This window comes from Planococcus citri, chromosome 1 (genome assembly GCF_950023065.1).
Source record: "Planococcus citri chromosome 1, ihPlaCitr1.1, whole genome shotgun sequence".
Classification (NCBI taxonomy): domain Eukaryota; kingdom Metazoa; phylum Arthropoda; class Insecta; order Hemiptera; family Pseudococcidae; genus Planococcus; species Planococcus citri.
The window spans coordinates 53,003,508-53,020,163 of NC_088677.1; the positions used below are offsets into that span (position 1 = coordinate 53,003,508).

The window sequence follows — 16,656 nt, forward strand, 5'->3', positions numbered from 1 at the left end:
CGTATGGCTTGGGGAGGTGATTTTGCAATGAAAAATAACGAATCATTTTTACTTTCATTACACGATTGTATAGATTTTACCAACAAAAATTTAAAAATTACGTACGATTCCTATCGTATAATTATTTTCAATTTTGAAGATGGGCAATCTGTCGTAATATTAATATGTAATATTTTCTGTCCTCTACTCGAGTACTATGGATTATGAGCATCATTTGAATGATTCAAACATTCCTTATTTTAGTTTTGATGAATTTTTCAAAATTAGTAGGTAGGTTTTCTAGTTTTGCGAAGCGCGTGCCTCGGTGGCTCCTTCAATTCACAAGATAGACAACCAGTCCTAATAACGTTTTTTGTTCGTCTCCTCGCGTAATAATATAATATGTAGTAATACAGTTGAATTTTGGCAGACGATTCCCGGAACACCCTGTATTATCTGTAAACAAAATTCTTAAAATTCCCGTCAAAACGTTACCTCACCATCAAAAATCGATAACTCAAAATTAATAAATAATAATTTAGTAATTTTCGTAACACCTCCCCATAAAATTTAGTCGTCTAAATGAATACAATAACCGAAACGAGATAAACAAACATAGATAACAACTCGGAAACATTATTTTATAAATAAACATTTACCGGTACCAGTATAGACGTTTATAAGAAGTAGAAGGGCAAAAAAGGTGATTGTTAGTTGTTACATAATTATATTATTTTATTATTTTATGTTCAAACAAACATCTAAGTAGTAAGCACAGTTTTTCAAAATATCGATAACTTTATTATTTCAAATTTTTCAGATTAAAAATCAAACCAATGACCACAGAAAAGTACCACCAGAAAATTTCAAACTCAATAGTCAATATTCCAACTCAATCGCAAACTGTTAATCGAATTATCGTCAAGGTACTTAATTAATAATTATCAACACCTTTGCATATTGGACCCACCAATTGATCTTAAGGGAAAGGTTTCCCAAAATTAATTTATCCATAGTAAAATCACCAAAATGAAAAACAAAATGTTTAGCAAAAATACTATTGAACTCCATCGAGTTGTTTAAGCTAAACCCAAAAGACAGGAGAATCAATTGAAAACATTAAACCAGTTGAAAGGGAGAGAGAGAGACCAGTCACCAGGTTGTTCAGTAGAGTAGATTATCCCGTTTATCCCTTAGAACTCTTAGAAGTAGTTTATCAGAGGAAAAGTCATCTGAAAGTAGTTCTTTGTATACTTCCACTCTTGAAGAAATATACGTCTACTTCACACCTTTACAATATACAAAAGTTGTTTAGTATTGATTTTTAAAATTATGTACTTTTTTTTCCAGTTTAAAACAGGGCTTCAAACCCGTACCCGAATACCCGAATACCCGAACAAAAATCCATAAATTTCTGTACCCGAACCCGTACTCTTACCCGAAAAAATAAAACAAGGAATACCTGTACCCGAACCCGTACCCGATTAAACTATTTTGAACCCGAATACCCGATAGATCGGGTATTTTTTCAGGTATTTCATCAAAATTGTATCAAAAATGGCGAAAATTGAAGAAAATCCCATACCCGTACCCGAAAATTTTCTGTACCCGTACCCGATCCTCTGAAAAAAATTTCTGTACCCATACCCGATACCCGTACCCGAAAACGTTTGGGTTTGAAGCCCTGGTTTAAAATTCTCAATACCTAATGAGTCAGATAAGAGAATTTGTGTTGAGAATTGGCGATGTACTTCCCAAAGGACCACAGCCGAATGATGCCGTCTACTTTTTGCCGCTGTACATTTTGCAATACCAAGTGCTTTTAGCTGCACGCCTCTTTCAATGACTTATGAGAACAACTGGCCTCTTCGAAGGATGTACTGCAGAAATATTGCCTCCTATATGTGTGCGACATTACGTTTAGATTTTTGCATTCTAGAAGATAGCAACTTTTTCTATTTAAGCGTCAGTGTAAGTATTTAAATTCTTTGTATAAGTATGCCAAAACTGCCAAAAGTGCCTAGTCATATAAATATACCTATTTATCAAATTGTACCGCTTGACATTTATCAGGTGCCTACTTATTGTTACACGAAAACTAGTGAAAACTCAGATGAGAACAAAATTGACTCGGATGAGAATGAAATTGACTCAGATAAGCTTGAAAGTGAAGTTTACACTATTCGTAATATCATAAATTTAATTGGTGATAAAGTATTCAACAAGTTGTAAGTTAAGTTCAGATTATTTATACTTAGATTTAATTTTCAGTTATTTACTGAGTTTTAACTTGAATCAATTTTTATTTTATAGCGTAACACTCGATCACAAAACCAAGCAAGCAGAATTTTCTCATTATGGTATTGACTTTAAGTTACCTAAACTTGAAGATCCTAAGAAGCAACCTGCTGTTGAACAGAAAGAAAGACAAAAAATAACTAATATGGGCTTGAGTGCCACTACCTCAACTGATATACCTGGTAAGGTGTAAGGAGCTTCTATTATATGTACTTTATAGTAACCAATATTGTTGATGCGTAAGGATTTCTGTTTTCTAGCAGGTGATTCCATAATACTAGAATCAGACTGGAAGCAATTATGTACCCTGAAGGGAAACAGTTTGCCAAATGAAAGTTCAAGACTCCTAGCCACTATTCTTTGGTTTTCTATAGGATATCAATCCAATGAACAAAATTAAATGGAAACATGGCCAGTAGATATCAAGTACAAAGGAACTTTAGTACCGTATATGTTTCAGTATAAAGTCTTTTACTTTTCCATGTTAGATAATGGAAAAGAGTTCTTTTTAGTGGTTCGTGTAAGTAATAGAATCATGGCTGTTTTTTTGAAAATTTGATTTATCTGATTTTTATGTAAATTAGGATAACATTTTTAAATGTTGATTAGGATGAAAATCATTCTTTTGTGATTTCCCGAAAACTTACAAAGAAACTAGTGCCTAAATTTAAAAACAGAATAGAGTTCATTGATTCCTGTAAATTACGTGCCATTAATGCATGGGTGTCCGCACTTTTTACACATGTGTAGGTATTCACTTTTTGTTGTATAAATAGTAATAATGTGATATATTTTAATGTAATTGTACGTTTAGTTTACAGAAGGCATATACTCGATTATTGGATGAAGATGAAGAGAGATCATGGATCAGTGATTCAAGCATATCTCTCACTAGTGACAACGAGTTCGAGTTTGTGTAGATAGTTTATCCTTCAAGTTCACTTAGATATAAATGTAGTGTGCCTTATCTAGTCTAATTGTACTAAATACATATAATTTTTCAAAGAAATTTAGAAAGGTACAATTTTTTTAAAAATGTTTGAAATAAGTACCTACCTACCTACTAGGCTTCTGAAAATTTGTTTAAGTTGCCCACCTATTGATATTTTTACCTGGAAATACCCGAGGAATCCGTTTTTCATCTGTAGTTGTATTTTTTAGGTTTATTTTTCAAAAACATAATTTTTCATACCTACTTATCTAGAAATACATATGTTTTGAAATTGAAAATAATTTTTCAAAAATAGTTCAAGTAAGTACCTACGTACACACGTAAGTTGGGCAGGAGATATTGTTTTAGTAAAAATACACATTTAAAAAAAATGTTTGGTATAATTTTTCAACCAAAAAAAAATGATAATTTTTCAAACACTCAAAATTTGTGATTACTATCCTGATGGGAGTGGACAGAGTATGCATTTATTCAGAGCGGTGCGATTTTTTTAAAAATTTGTTTTGGGAGTCTGAATTTGGTTAGGTTGTTTTTCAATTTAAAAAAAAAATGATGGAGACTAGCAAAAAATCATGATCAAATGATTTCAACAACCACCTCTACCAAAAAATTCCAAAACCTCCCTGTCAATTCTGCGAAAATGAACCAACATCCATTCAACACTTACTATTCATCTGTCCTAAATTACAGCAAACAAGACTATCTCTCCAAATAGACTCAAATTCAATGACTATCCCAGACAACCCTTCTGAAATCCAAAAATTCATAACCCTACTAAAAAAACTAACCTAATAAATCAAATCTAAACCCCTCTCTACACGGGTGTAATAATCTTGTAATTATAAACACCCCCCCCCCCCCAAAACAAAGAGTAGAAACTATTTCAAGGTCTTAGTTCAATGTTTATAAGCTTTGCTGTGAAAGCTCAAAATTTGATGAGCTTAAAACTTATTCAAATGTTTCAAAAATTTCTTGATTTGGGTGATCTTTTGATAAATTTTGTGATTTAAACTGGAAACTGCAAATTTTAAAAATGTTTCCCTAAATTGGTCGAAAGGGTTTCAAAAAGAGTTTACTGGAAACGCGGGTAGATAATTTGCTTTTTGTTGTTTTACTACCTTACATAACTTATAATTTTTTCTATGCAGAAAAATACAAAAATTTGCTAAAGGCGCTGAAACGGCTTGAAATCACCACCAACCGATTTGGGGTACCAAAAATCGGATTTAAACCAAATTTCAGCCTTCTGCCTCAACTTTATCAAATTTTAATTTTTAAAAATTCATCAATAAAATTAAACAAGAAATTTGGCCTAGTGATGTAGTATTTTTGGATGCACTTGTAATTTTATCATTTCAGGCTTGAAAGAAAAGAAAAAAGATACTGGAAAAAATGTAAACCAAATTAAATCATTCACTAAAAAATTAGAAAAAATTAATAATATAATTTGAAAGTAATATTAAGAAAATGGCTACATAGAATAAAGTTCACGTCTTCTTGGTTGCATTTTTATTTTTATCTTCTTCTTCGAACCAGTTCTCGCTGCAAAAATTAATGAAATCGGTAAGACTTGAAGGGTCAAAAAATTAGGTAAGTACACTAAATTGACAAAAATCTATATTTTAGCTAACCATCCGGGAACATTCTCTGGTTCGTCGCATTGGAAGGTGATATCGTTATAAACGGAGCCTGCAGAGCAGCTACCATATTGTGGAGTAACTCCATTTCTACAAATATAGAATTTCTGGCAGTCTTCAGGGTGAGGAAATGTGGGATGGGGTAGAACCCTTCCATTAGGACCGACCACTTCACCAGTTGGGCATGAGAATCCATCTTCTAGGATTTCTGAAAGAAGAAAAAATATAAACAATTAGGTAGGTAACTCAAAATAAATTACAAGTAGGTAATTATTGAAAATCCAAAACTAGTTACCTCTTTTGGTATTAGTACAATCAGTTCTTAAATTATCAGCTGGCCAAGCGCAATTGCTTTTTGAGTCATCGTATATGAGCCCGGGAGGACAAGGTAATTCGTTGGCTTTACCTTCGACACAGTTTACGAATTTATCGCAAACTTGAGTATCCCAGTGTCTGTAAATTCCATTAGCTCGTGGACATCCTTTACTTGGTTTGGGTTCCTCTAAAAAATACAAATTAAAAATACAGAAATTTGTTGACAAGATATACTTATTCGAATTTCGAGGCCAAAGGAGGAGCACAGGTTTAAAATATTTTAAATCAAAATGTCAAATATGGACCTTTTTAAACAAAAAAAAGTTCTACGACAAGATAGTCTACCTATAGAACTGAAGAAGGAGTGTACCTATATTTAGTTTTATCAAAGCACATCACTTTAATCCATTTATTGCCTGTAGCTTCTACGAATTTGAAGATAGATCATTTTGTGGAAGAAATTCTTTTAGGTATAGTTCATTTCTAAGAGTTACTCCGGAATTGATATTCAAAGCCAGAGAAAATCTGATTGCAATTTTTGGAATTTTTCCTATAATTTGCAATCGACGAATCCCCTTCAATTTTGAAGATAGACTTCTTAAATTAAATACTATTGTGGTTTGTATTTCGAGAAAGGCGTCAGATTTTGTGTTCATTTTCGAATAAAAAAATAAAAATAGTTGTCCTTTCAATTTCCAACTAAACAATTTCAGAAAAAATGAATACCTACCTAATAGGATGCATTTTCCCCCTTTGAATACATTCCTTAGGTAAAGTTTCGTTCTGATCTGAGACTAGCACTGCTGACCCCTCCCTCGCTTGAAATCAAATGATGAATCACCTTATATGCAGAATACTCACGTAATTCTTTCCTATCTACGCAATCAACATTTACAGGAATGTCGCATCGTTCGTGGTTAGGATTCGAGTCATCGAACACTAAACCGTCCGGACAAAGCTTCTCTTCCAGTTCACCACTGTAACAATGGTAGTACAAGTCGCACTGTATGGGATCTGGATAAAAGCCATTTTTCGGTGGACATTTGAATTCTTGGCCGGAAACTAGAACGTGAAAATATTTAATAACGTTTAATGTGCCTTCAATCGCCAACGTATACAATTCAATTAACATATTTGTCGACTGAACCTGCAGTAGGATTTTTCTCACATAAGCCTAAATGGTCGTTCGTTCGTGTTAATTGCATACATTCCGTCTACTCCCCCTCATCGCTCTCTTTCTAGGCGCGTATGAAAAAAATCAACATTCACTCTCATTACGACGATGAGATAATCACCGCGGCAAACCTCGGTGTCGCGGTCATCGTAAATTAGGTAGGTTCTTGACCGACGAAAAGGTAATCTTGCAATTCGTAGTCTCATCGAAAAAGATCTATTTAGTATTATTTACACGTTACACAGACAACTCGAGTCGAATATCCGAAACAATGCCAATGCTTTGTTACGGCACCGAGAAAACGAGAATATACATACAGTATATACTTTTGACAGAGTATAATATGCAAATACAAGGTCGACCGGTATCACATTCTTACTATCGTTTTCATCTTCTTTTTCTCGCCGATGTAATTCTATTTTAAAATTAGCTCGAATTTTAATCGTCTTTTTATTCGAAGCATCCGAAGTAGGTACCTGCCTCGTGGACACTGGACACATTCGTGGAAATGTTTACCACTTGATGGTGGAATTTTTTTTAACAAATCGATATGGAACTTTAAAACTGCGGAAAATTTCTCGTAATCGTTCTCCGCTGTGATTTTTATTGCTTTTATTATTTAAAAAAAATAATAATAAACATTCGTGCGGCATATTTTCATGTTTTTAGAACATGAAATCAGTCTCTAGTCTGAAGTCTTAGTTGTTGAAGAATGAAGTTATTTCAAGTAGTGAACGACAACTTAATGTTTGGAAAAGATATCAGTCTGAAACCTTCATAACCAAAATTTGAACATTCTCAAGTTGATTTGTCGATTTTTGATCAACTTTTAAAGCCAAAAATCAAGATTTTCAGCCATTTGTGTTTTTTGAAAATGTACTTTTTCAGTAAAAATGATCGAATTAATTTCTAAAATTAATATCTATGGACCCCTCCAAACTGAATTCCACCATTTCTAGCCATTTTGGATTCTTCAACGAGATTTTTTAAATTATTCCAGTACCTATTTTGAATTTCTCCCAAAGGTCGTAAATCATGCTGGAAGCTCTATGAATTGCTGTAAATTGTGAAATTCGTTTGGAGAATTTGATATTAGCTTCGGGACCGATTTTCTGATTTTTTTTCAGGAAATGATAGGTACTTACATTTTGAATAAAACAACAACAACAACACCATAAATTTCAGAAAATGACCAATTTTGGATTTTCAAAAATGCACAAAAAATCAGTTCAAGATGCTGGATTTTGGTTAGAGAGGGGGAGGGGCAGGGTCAGACCAATCTTTTCAAGTATTGAATTCTCGTGCAGATGGAAAGCGGACTCCTCGAGTGGTTTTCTTATGAGCTTGAATTTTTATGCCTTGTTTTCCTCATTTTTTTGCAGTTTTTTTTCCTGTAGGTATTTTTTACACGTTTCATGAAATTTTCAAAGCAATTAGCCCACTTTGTTGGAGCAATCGGGAGCATATTTTACCAATTTTAGTTTTTCAAGAATAATATCCCGCATTTTTAATGTGTCTCAGATCTCACTAATTTTCAAGATTTTACGTCACAACAATTTTGTCTTTTTTTCCATCATATTTTTTGCAGTTTTTTTCAAGTAGGTGAAATTTTTGAAATTGCAAAACACTGTTTTAATCTTTGAATTTAATTTTAATTTGTTCTGTTTTTACATTCACTTAGGCTACCAATTATTTGATTTTGTTTTGAAAGGAAAAACATTTTACCAAACGTTTAGGTCTAATCAATCATAAGATTAGGTATTGTTGATTTCAAAGTGAATAATCCCCTTCCTCATATCACTTCCTCTTCAGAATGGAAATTTTTTGTAAAATTGTGTCAATCTGTTGCATGTTTCAGACTTATAAAAGAAAATTTCAAATTTTCAAATTTTATATCACCTTCACATTTTTTTATTTTTGTTTTTTTTCCTGCACGATTTTCAAAGCAAAGCTAGGTAGTTTAACATTTTTGAAAAACAGTGATTTTTTTTGTTTTGAATGCCCATTCAACGAGGTACCTACATATTTAATAATTTTATAATTCTATTTCAGTTTTGAGTAAACATATTTTTTTCCTCGATTCATTTTTAATCGCCTTATTGTTCACCTACAAGTGTCTTTGGGTTTGAAGAAAAGTGAAATTTTCCAAGCATTATTCAAATAGCATTTTCGTCTTCCTTCTCTCTTGTCAAAGAGCCAAATTCATTAAAATAGGTATTCATAATTGTTTGGATTGATCTAAATCAACGTGGATATTTTTTTGTTGGAAGAACTCGAAATTTCACCAAAGGAGGAGGACGCGAAGGGGGATGATTTTTTTATAATCATGGCCTTGCAATGAATTTCAATCAAAATACAAATTTGTCCTAAAAATGCTTAATTTGAAGAGGGATCGCGACAAAACATTTATTTAGGTTAATTTCACACCTACTCAATATTTTACTTTTAATTCGTGAAAGAAGTTTGAGAAAATAATTTTTGCTGATTTCCACTACAACATGCAAAGCCAGGAAAGAAAGTTCTTGTATGTAAGTTGGTTCTTTCTATAAAATAATTTTTAACCTTAGCTACCTAAATGGTACTGGCTGAGATCATTGAAAAGAGAGGAAAATTATAAATAAACGTCTGAATATTAAAGTTAGCATTTGTAAAACTTTTTTGAGGAGGGGAGTAAGAGAATTTTTGAAAAATGTTGAAAAACTTACTTACTCATATCACTTGATATTCTAAGTCAAAAACTCTACTCATACTTAACTTGGAACATTTCTTCTTCGAACTCGAAATACTTATTTTAAATTTATAAATAATGTAGGTACTTCAAAAGCAGACTTACCTCCGAGACTACAAAATATCACAGCTAATAAGAATATCTGTAAAGAGCATTGCTTCGTGAGTATCATCGCGACCTATTGTATTATCATTCAAGTACAGTCACATTGAGCGCAATATGTAGACAAATGCGATAAGATTTAGAATTCATATAGGTACGATTCCAAGTTGCCACACGGCTTTGCACAGAACCGGCCCTACGACTGGGAAGGTGATTGTAATTGCTTTGCCCTGGGCCAATATACGTCGGTAAACAAAAGCTTTGTTCGCCGGTATATTAGGAAATATTAGCCTAATACAAACATCTAGGCTGAAATTTGGTTTCTTATGAATTTTTTCTGCTCCGATGAGATTTTTTATAAGACAGAAAAATACGATCTTCGTGGCTTTGGCTAGATAAATAGGTATTTATATTTACCTAGTTTGTGATGATGGTGTTTGTTTTGTTTCATTATACCTAGGCAATAAAGTTCAATGTACTTGAGAACTTGAATGATCGTGCTGTTTTTGATTTCAGTTCAATGAATGAAATGTCGATAGGCAGATGTACCTATAAATAGGTTTATGCGATCTTCTTATTATGATAGGATCCATCGTACTTCGGATTTTTTTTTTATGAATATACGTATACTTAAATGCCTATCAATTACCTATTTTGGCCACGATAGAGACAATCCTACTCTTACCCCAATCTTTAAAAATAGGTACGTAGAACCATGCCTCCTTAATAGTTTATTGCTCTTCAAAAGGCAATCGAACTGAGAATATAAAAGGAGACGAAGACGACATACACGATCAGATTAAAATCTCCGCCTGCATTAAATCTAAAAGCCAATATCGCGCCTAGAATAATTAAGTTGACGTTCAACAATTCATTTGATCAGCACGAGGAAGAACTTTTTATTTTATCCATTTAATTTCTTCCTCCGTTATCATAAATATCAAAGAGGTGAAGGTTATCTCTCTAAATTACTTTCAACATAGCGATTTATTTCTTTGAATGCACGAAGGTTACGTAAGTAGGTACTTTGAGTCTCATTAACCACTCAATACGTTGGTAGGTCTAGGTACAATTAATTCAATCTGTTCTCCGATGTCCTGAAAGGATATACGAAATTGTAACATTTTCGGCATTGAAAAAGTATGCTAACTGTGTTGATTTGTGGAAGGGTCATTAGAGCAGGATGGCAGTTGTTTGAAGATCATTAAATAGGTGTCTAATAGTTTAGGAAAGAAATCAAATAGAGATAGATATTAATGAAGGATTTTGAAAGTTGTACCAAAATTACTTACTTGAAAGGGTCGTCCAAATCGTTAAACTGATATTTGGGCATTTTTTGTGGCATTTTTCAAGAACCTAGAAAAATATAAAAATCTGCTGGAGGTTTCATATAACGACTCGAAAACACCACCGATCGATTCAGCAGATCATAATTGTACTTAAACCAAGTTTAAGATTTCTACCTTAATTTTATCAAATTTCAATTTTTTTTGTGAGGGAAATGAGCCAAATTTGAAGCTTTAAAAATTCACCAAAAATCGACAAATGAAATTCAATGGATAAAATTTTATTTAAGTTGATTTATTTTTGGTTTCGACTTCATTTTTTTTTGTTCCATGGAGAAAAATTGTTGTTTGAAGGAACACTTCTTTATAAATGTGTTAGATGGTATTTATTTTTTTTGCACATTGTATGCAATACAGGAATAAGTAATAGTTCTCTTAAATGATATTTCTCTCAATTAACATGAATAACCCAATGTTAAAATTGCTCGTAATTTAAAATTATGATAATTGTACTTATTCACCACATTCACGTACCTACGAGTTGTGTTGTGGGTGCTTAAGAAATGTACTTACACAATAAGGTGACTTTCTCTGTAAATTGATTCTAACTAATTGCATTTGTCTATTTACTCGTTTAATGCACTTTTAACTCGTTCACGTTTTTTCTCATATTCATAACTTCAAACTTTAACGAGCGAAACATGCAATTTCTTTCCTACCATCAGCACGTTTACCTATCCGCTTACCTACCTAAATACACTTACCTACTATACCTACTTACATAATTGTTGCATAGGAAGTCGAAAATCAAAATTGACGGGTGTCACAGAAGAAATTGAAATAAATTCTGATATCTAAAGCAGTCGTGATAATTTTGAAAAACGTACAAGGGAAACAGTCCAATCCACCACTTCAGATTTGAAAAATTCTTGGATACCTACCTGGGAATCCAAATCCTAAACAGATGCCCAAGTTTATTCACCGATAGATTTTTGGCGATTTTTTAAAAATTGACTCGTGATGATGGTTGTTTTTTATATGTAAGTACCTATATCTATATTTTTTTTTACAATTTTTGTGTTGTTTCAATTCAATATGTACAATCATATTGTATTCTCTTCCCTCGTCCGACTTTTTGTTCTAGTTACCTTAGAACTATACTCACCTAATTTTACAAAAATTATTTTATTTACCTACCCATAATTTTTACAAAGTTATGAGGCACATAAGTAGATATAAATATCTAATTGTGTGAATATCTAAGTAGTAAATTTTTTAATAAAAAAAGTTCACTTTTATCTAGGTGGGTATTTATTATTAAATACATATTAAAAAAAAAAAATGTTGGAACAGTCTACGTACCTCTACCTATAGGAGCCTAAGTTGTGACATATGATATACATACATACTAATGTCATCTAATTAATGATACCATTCTTTTCTTTCGAATGAACAAGTGAATACAAAATAAAATTCATCTATCTTCGTTTTCACGAATGAATATCAATGAAAAATACTCATTGTAATGTTACAAATATCCATACCTACACCTTTATTATTATCAGTTCATTTGCATTTTGCAGGATTCAATTCAAATTTTCAAAGGTGTTTGTCAATTGTGAAAAACTCGTTTCTTTCCAAAATCGATAGTACCATCTGCATTGTAAACGTTCTTAAATTGAGGATGATTTTTGTACCAGTCTTTGCTGTTAACACAGATCAAATCAAAAGCTCATTAAGTAGGTAAGTAAGTATGTGTCGTTAAAAAAAATATATATTTATAAAAATCAGAAATTTATACCTAAACTTATGGAAAAAATTTAAACCTAAATCTTATTTCTTGTTTCATTTAATTGTACAGATACCTAATCAATTTCTTACACAATATGATTCTTTCAATCACTTTTCTATAACTTCGTGTAGATATACTTTTAAAAATTCGTCTCATCAGAGAAAACTCAATTAAAACACCGCCAATTGTAAAAACGTTTATTAAAAATACAGATCATGAAAAAAAAGAGAATTAAAACACGTTTATATACAATAATTTCGATATTTACACGCAGAGTACCTAATTTCTAGATGAGCAGAGTCAATGAAATCACTATAATGATGAAAGCTAATTAAAATTGATGCAACAATTACTAAATAAGATCTTCTATGAGTTGATCTCATCGCCTACGAGTTTTCTTCTTATTGGATTTTTGAACATTTGGGTCGTCTTTATACCATTCCTCACTAGATAAACCATTAAAATTGAATTAAAATTTGGTGCTCAAGAAAATGATAGTTTATTTTAAAGAAGCAATTGTAGGTAACGCAATTGAAAAAGTACTCTCCTCAAAAGATAGGCAATAGTCATAATGGCGTATCTAATTTAAATTTATTATTCGAGGATACTTACCATCCAGGTACGTTTTCTGGTTCGTCACATTTTTGAGATTCTTCGTTGTACACTTCTCCAACAGAGCAGCCTTGTTCTCTGGGAGTGACTCCGTTCAAGCAGACGTAGAATTTTTGACAGTCTTGGGGATGTGCGTAGACTGGATGAGCTACAGCTTGACCATGGCTACCGGATGCTGCTTCTTTTGGGCAAGAGAATCCGTCTTTCAATTTCACTGCAAAAAAATATCATTAGTTAAAGATAAGTAGCAATTTATCTTAGAAAAAAAGAAGATAACAACGACAATAAGATATCCAATGATAGGTAGGTAATAATATGAAAATATCCAAGTCCTATCGTGATAAACATTTTAAAAATGGTACACAAATTATGAAATTACTAATTAAAAATAGCTTTTATCTTTTCGAATTCGATTCGCTCGGCCAATCAAGCACACAATCACAAATAAAATAGGTACCATTCTTCCGATGAATCATTCCCATTTTTCATCTCTTTTCGCCAATCAATGTGAAAAAAAAAAATGAGAAAAAAATTTTCATCCCGTTAATTACATAAGACACCGCTATTGAAATCACCGCCTATCCCACAAATATGTAAAACAGTAGAGGTAAATTTTTTCAAATTTTCATACGTGAACTGAATACCTAGTTCACCTTCACATTTCCCTATTTAATAATTCAGTCTCGTCTAAAATGTATTGGAAATCAGCCAGGTGAATAATGCACGTTACATAACTCAAAGCTGAGAAATTTTTATCCACTTTCGTAAATCGTTCAAAAGAATTCATTTCCTTCAAGTGAGTATTTCATAAAGTGATTCATAATTCTAAATAAAAATTGAGAATAAATAATCCATCATTGAAAAAATGTAAGAATTTTTGTATGTATTTTGTCGATACCTATACGCGTTGAAAAGGTATTTAATAGAAATAAGAGCAAAACCTGTTCTAGTAACTAATCACACCCAAAAGCTAGGTAATTAATTGATTGGTAGGTAAGTAAATTGCATAATAATGAATTTTGGAATCCAAATTACTTGTTTCAGGTTCTCCACATCCAGTTCTGCCGGCTGACTCAGGCCAAACGCAAGTTCCTGAATATTCGTCAAAATGTAATCCCGTAGGGCAAACTATTTCAGTGGCTTCACCTTCGATACAGTTGTAAAATATGTTACAAATTTTTTCGTCTGGATGGGCAAAGTATCCGTTTCTTCGTGGACATAGATGATTTGATTTTGGGTTCTCTGTTTATGTATATAAAATAAATAAATTAATAAATAAAAATACTCCAGTGATTTATAATTATAATTTAGGTAGGTACTAACAAAAATAGACTACTTATTGCTTTGAGATGAACGATGTGTGATAACTTACGTAATTCCAAACGATCTCCGCAATCAACATTGAAAGGCTGGTCACATTTGTTGATTTTTCTATTCAAAGGATCGAATACCAAACCATCGGGACATAATTTCTCCACAACTTGACCATCTTCGCATTCGTAAAATTTGTCGCATTGTTTAGGATCTTCGTAAATTCCATTCTTTTGCGGACACGTAAAATCAGCTTGTACTGTAAAAATAATAAACGTGTCAATGTTACCGCTGTCATCATAATACGCGTGCATATGTAAAAGGTGTATTATCGATCGTATAATGTAGGTAGATAAATCAGATATATCACGTTATCAATTGCTATTTAGCGTGATGTAATTTCCTAACGCGAAATTAGGTATTGGGAGAAAGTGTAATTACTTGGCGTATTATAGCTAAATAATACCTACATAATGTCTGTATTTTGCTATTCTAATAACGCGTCGTGCGTTGACAAGCTACATGCTGCCATGTAAATGACAATCAAAATTAAATTTCACATTTTTATACCTTAAATTAAAATTCAAATATTCTACGTTCGTGTTCTCTTTTATGCTATCGATTAAAACCAATTAATATTCACGTTCGTTGTGACGACTTAAGGCTGTTTTAAAAATGAAAAATGAACACGAATTTTGAAAAAATATATAAAAACTTGAAATTATTAACTTTTAATCAAAAAATCATCTGCAATAAGCCTACTTCAAATACCATAATTAAATATTAGCATTTAAAATGTGATTCAAAAAAGCATTAGTTGAACGCGTTTTCTAAGATCTACTTATGTACTCGTAGGTAAATTCAAAGCCAAAAATAATAATTTCGTTAGATTTAATTAGCTCGCGATTGATACCACAATGATACGAAATTAAAATAATGTACCTAAAAATTAACTAATCGAGATTAAAACTAGATTTATAATTACAGGCAACATTTAAAAGAGAAAAAAAAATGTCGCACAATGATTTCGCTTTCTATTAAAATGTACAATCTACCTGTAAAGCGGATGAAAGTAGATGCCGCAAAAAGCAGATTAAGGAGAATAGCAAACGCGTCCATGGCTTTCCTGGTTAACGATCCACTGATAGCATCGTTTCATACAACATCATATGTACTTTCATTTTCACTGATTTACAGCATTGTTGAGCGTAGGTACCGTTCCTCTTTGCCACATCACTGTTTACCCTTCCACTGGAAGAATAGTGGTTTTGGTTGGTAGAAAAAACAGATAATATAATATTCATCAAAGTAGACATAGCCTAACATGCTGCTCAATCGACATAATACCTGGCTACTCTGCGAAGTTCAATGATCGCGGTGCTTAATATGTGATAATAGGCGTATTATGAGATCATCATGCGAGACTTCTTTTCGGTCGAGCTTGCTTTAGAAACGTGAAAAGAGCTGATTAAGTCTCTTTTTTTGAAAGAATTAAGATACGTAATACTGTTATTTATTCTTGAGGAAATACATTCATGCATTTTCTCAAGACTTCTCTCAAAAATAAATCATTATGCACCATCATTTTTTTCACAAAAAGAGTTGGGTAGATTGGTAGGTAGGTCTAGGTACCTAAGTAAATACAATGTTGAGAAGAAAATCTGAAAATTACTTCCAATATTAAAATCAAACTCCACCTACCCTTCAATCAATTGTAGCAATTCTCAAATTGATCTCACAACCTTCAGCAAAAGTGAAGTGGATGGATCACAGCGTTTTTTAGAGCAACATACTTATGCTGGAAAAAATTTAACTTTTACTGGAGGCTCCAGACTGATTTGAGAATAGTCCAATTCGAGAGTGAATACATTTTTTGAATAATTTTCTGCAAAAATAGACGTTTTTATGGTTAAAGTTCCAACTTATTTTTTTTTTAAATTTTGACCAAAATTTTGGGGCTCCATACCACCTGTTGGAATGTTATTACCTTCTAACCCATAATCTTGTTATCTCGGGTGAAAGAATGATCTCTACTATTTTATTTTTCCCTGTTTGAAAACCAAAAATGAAAAAAAAATTATCCATCCAAAAATTTCACGTTTTGGTGTCAGTATTTTTTAAATCTTCTTATTATTGAAGTTAGACCAATTTGATTTATCAAGAATCCATTTGGGACATTTTTCTCTATTTGGTTTTATAATTTGATCAGAAAAACACTTGCAATTATAAACACCCCAAAAAAAAAGTATTTTTTAAATAATCCTCTTTTTCAAGAAAAAACCCAAAAAAAACTTATTTCAGTTGACCATGTTATTTTGGTCCCCGGGTATGGAGTTCTCAGTTTCTCTTTCTCACCCTTACAAGTTGAAAAAAATCAAATTTTTTTTTGATAATTTTCATTTTCTATTCCAATATTTTTCAAGTGACTCTGTTAGAATAAATTTTCTTTTGTTCGCCAAATAATATTTGT

General features: G+C 32.0%; 3 protein-coding genes across 7 annotated transcripts; 1 reads left to right on the forward strand and 2 right to left on the reverse strand.

Annotated features, from left to right (window-relative positions):
• Positions 1-647: 647 nt before the first annotated feature.
• On the forward strand, positions 648-3,286 carry LOC135832689 (uncharacterized). 4 transcript variants are annotated; one of them, XR_010556343.1, is made up of 6 exons: positions 648-682; positions 800-1,950; positions 2,053-2,207; positions 2,293-2,459; positions 2,538-3,023; positions 3,092-3,286. XR_010556343.1 is itself a non-coding variant. In XM_065346091.1 (5 exons), the coding sequence occupies exons 2-5, from the start codon at positions 1,822-1,824 to the stop codon at positions 2,675-2,677; spliced, it is 591 nt and encodes a 196-aa protein (XP_065202163.1). In that variant the 5' UTR covers positions 648-682; positions 800-1,821; the 3' UTR covers positions 2,678-3,286. The 4 variants fall into 4 exon arrangements, 2 of the variants coding, with proteins under 2 accessions (XP_065202163.1, XP_065202164.1); XR_010556342.1 differs by having other exon boundaries at positions 2,538-2,797; positions 2,887-3,286; XM_065346091.1 differs by having other exon boundaries at positions 2,538-3,286.
• A 1,366-nt stretch (positions 3,287-4,652) lies between these two features.
• Positions 4,653-9,354, reverse strand: LOC135832688 (protein obstructor-E-like). The gene is made up of 5 exons (XM_065346088.1): positions 9,189-9,354; positions 6,043-6,243; positions 5,162-5,368; positions 4,861-5,074; positions 4,653-4,771 (listed from the first exon to the last, which is right to left on the reverse strand). The coding sequence occupies exons 1-5, from the start codon at positions 9,253-9,255 to the stop codon at positions 4,717-4,719; spliced, it is 744 nt and encodes a 247-aa protein (XP_065202160.1). The 5' UTR covers positions 9,256-9,354; the 3' UTR covers positions 4,653-4,716.
• A 1,488-nt stretch (positions 9,355-10,842) lies between these two features.
• Positions 10,843-15,415, reverse strand: LOC135832705 (protein obstructor-E-like). 2 transcript variants are annotated; one of them, XM_065346135.1, is made up of 5 exons: positions 15,242-15,415; positions 14,248-14,445; positions 13,911-14,117; positions 12,876-13,089; positions 10,843-12,177 (listed from the first exon to the last, which is right to left on the reverse strand). In XM_065346135.1, the coding sequence occupies exons 1-5, from the start codon at positions 15,303-15,305 to the stop codon at positions 12,084-12,086; spliced, it is 777 nt and encodes a 258-aa protein (XP_065202207.1). In that variant the 5' UTR covers positions 15,306-15,415; the 3' UTR covers positions 10,843-12,083. The 2 variants fall into 2 exon arrangements, with proteins under 2 accessions (XP_065202207.1, XP_065202208.1); XM_065346136.1 differs by lacking the exon at positions 10,843-12,177 and adding an exon at positions 12,447-12,709 and having other exon boundaries at positions 15,242-15,407.
• Between the last annotated feature and the right edge of the window lie 1,241 nt (positions 15,416-16,656).

Excerpts from the sequence above, each read along its gene's own strand:
- LOC135832705 (XM_065346135.1), bottom strand. The coding sequence starts at position 15,305 with ATGGACGCGTTTGCTATTCTCCTTAATCTGCTTTTTGCGGCATCTACT. Across the intron at positions 14,446-15,241 it reads TACTTTCATCCGCTTTACAG|TACAAGCTGATTTTACGTGT; the intron begins GTAGATTGTACA and ends TTATTTTTACAG. Across the intron at positions 12,178-12,875 it reads CCAGAAAACGTACCTGGATG|CAAAGACTGGTACAAAAATC; the intron begins GTAAGTATCCTC and ends CTGTGTTAACAG.
- LOC135832688 (XM_065346088.1), bottom strand. The coding sequence starts at position 9,255 with ATGATACTCACGAAGCAATGCTCTTTACAGATATTCTTATTAGCTGTG. Across the intron at positions 5,075-5,161 it reads TTGTACTAATACCAAAAGAG|AAATCCTAGAAGATGGATTC; the intron begins GTAACTAGTTTT and ends TTCTTCTTTCAG. Across the intron at positions 4,772-4,860 it reads CCAGAGAATGTTCCCGGATG|CGAGAACTGGTTCGAAGAAG; the intron begins GTTAGCTAAAAT and ends TAATTTTTGCAG.
- LOC135832689 (XM_065346091.1), top strand. The coding sequence starts at position 1,822 with ATGACTTATGAGAACAACTGGCCTCTTCGAAGGATGTACTGCAGAAAT. Across the intron at positions 1,951-2,052 it reads TTTTCTATTTAAGCGTCAGT|GTGCCTACTTATTGTTACAC; the intron begins GTAAGTATTTAA and ends GACATTTATCAG. Across the intron at positions 2,460-2,537 it reads TACCTCAACTGATATACCTG|CAGGTGATTCCATAATACTA; the intron begins GTAAGGTGTAAG and ends TCTGTTTTCTAG.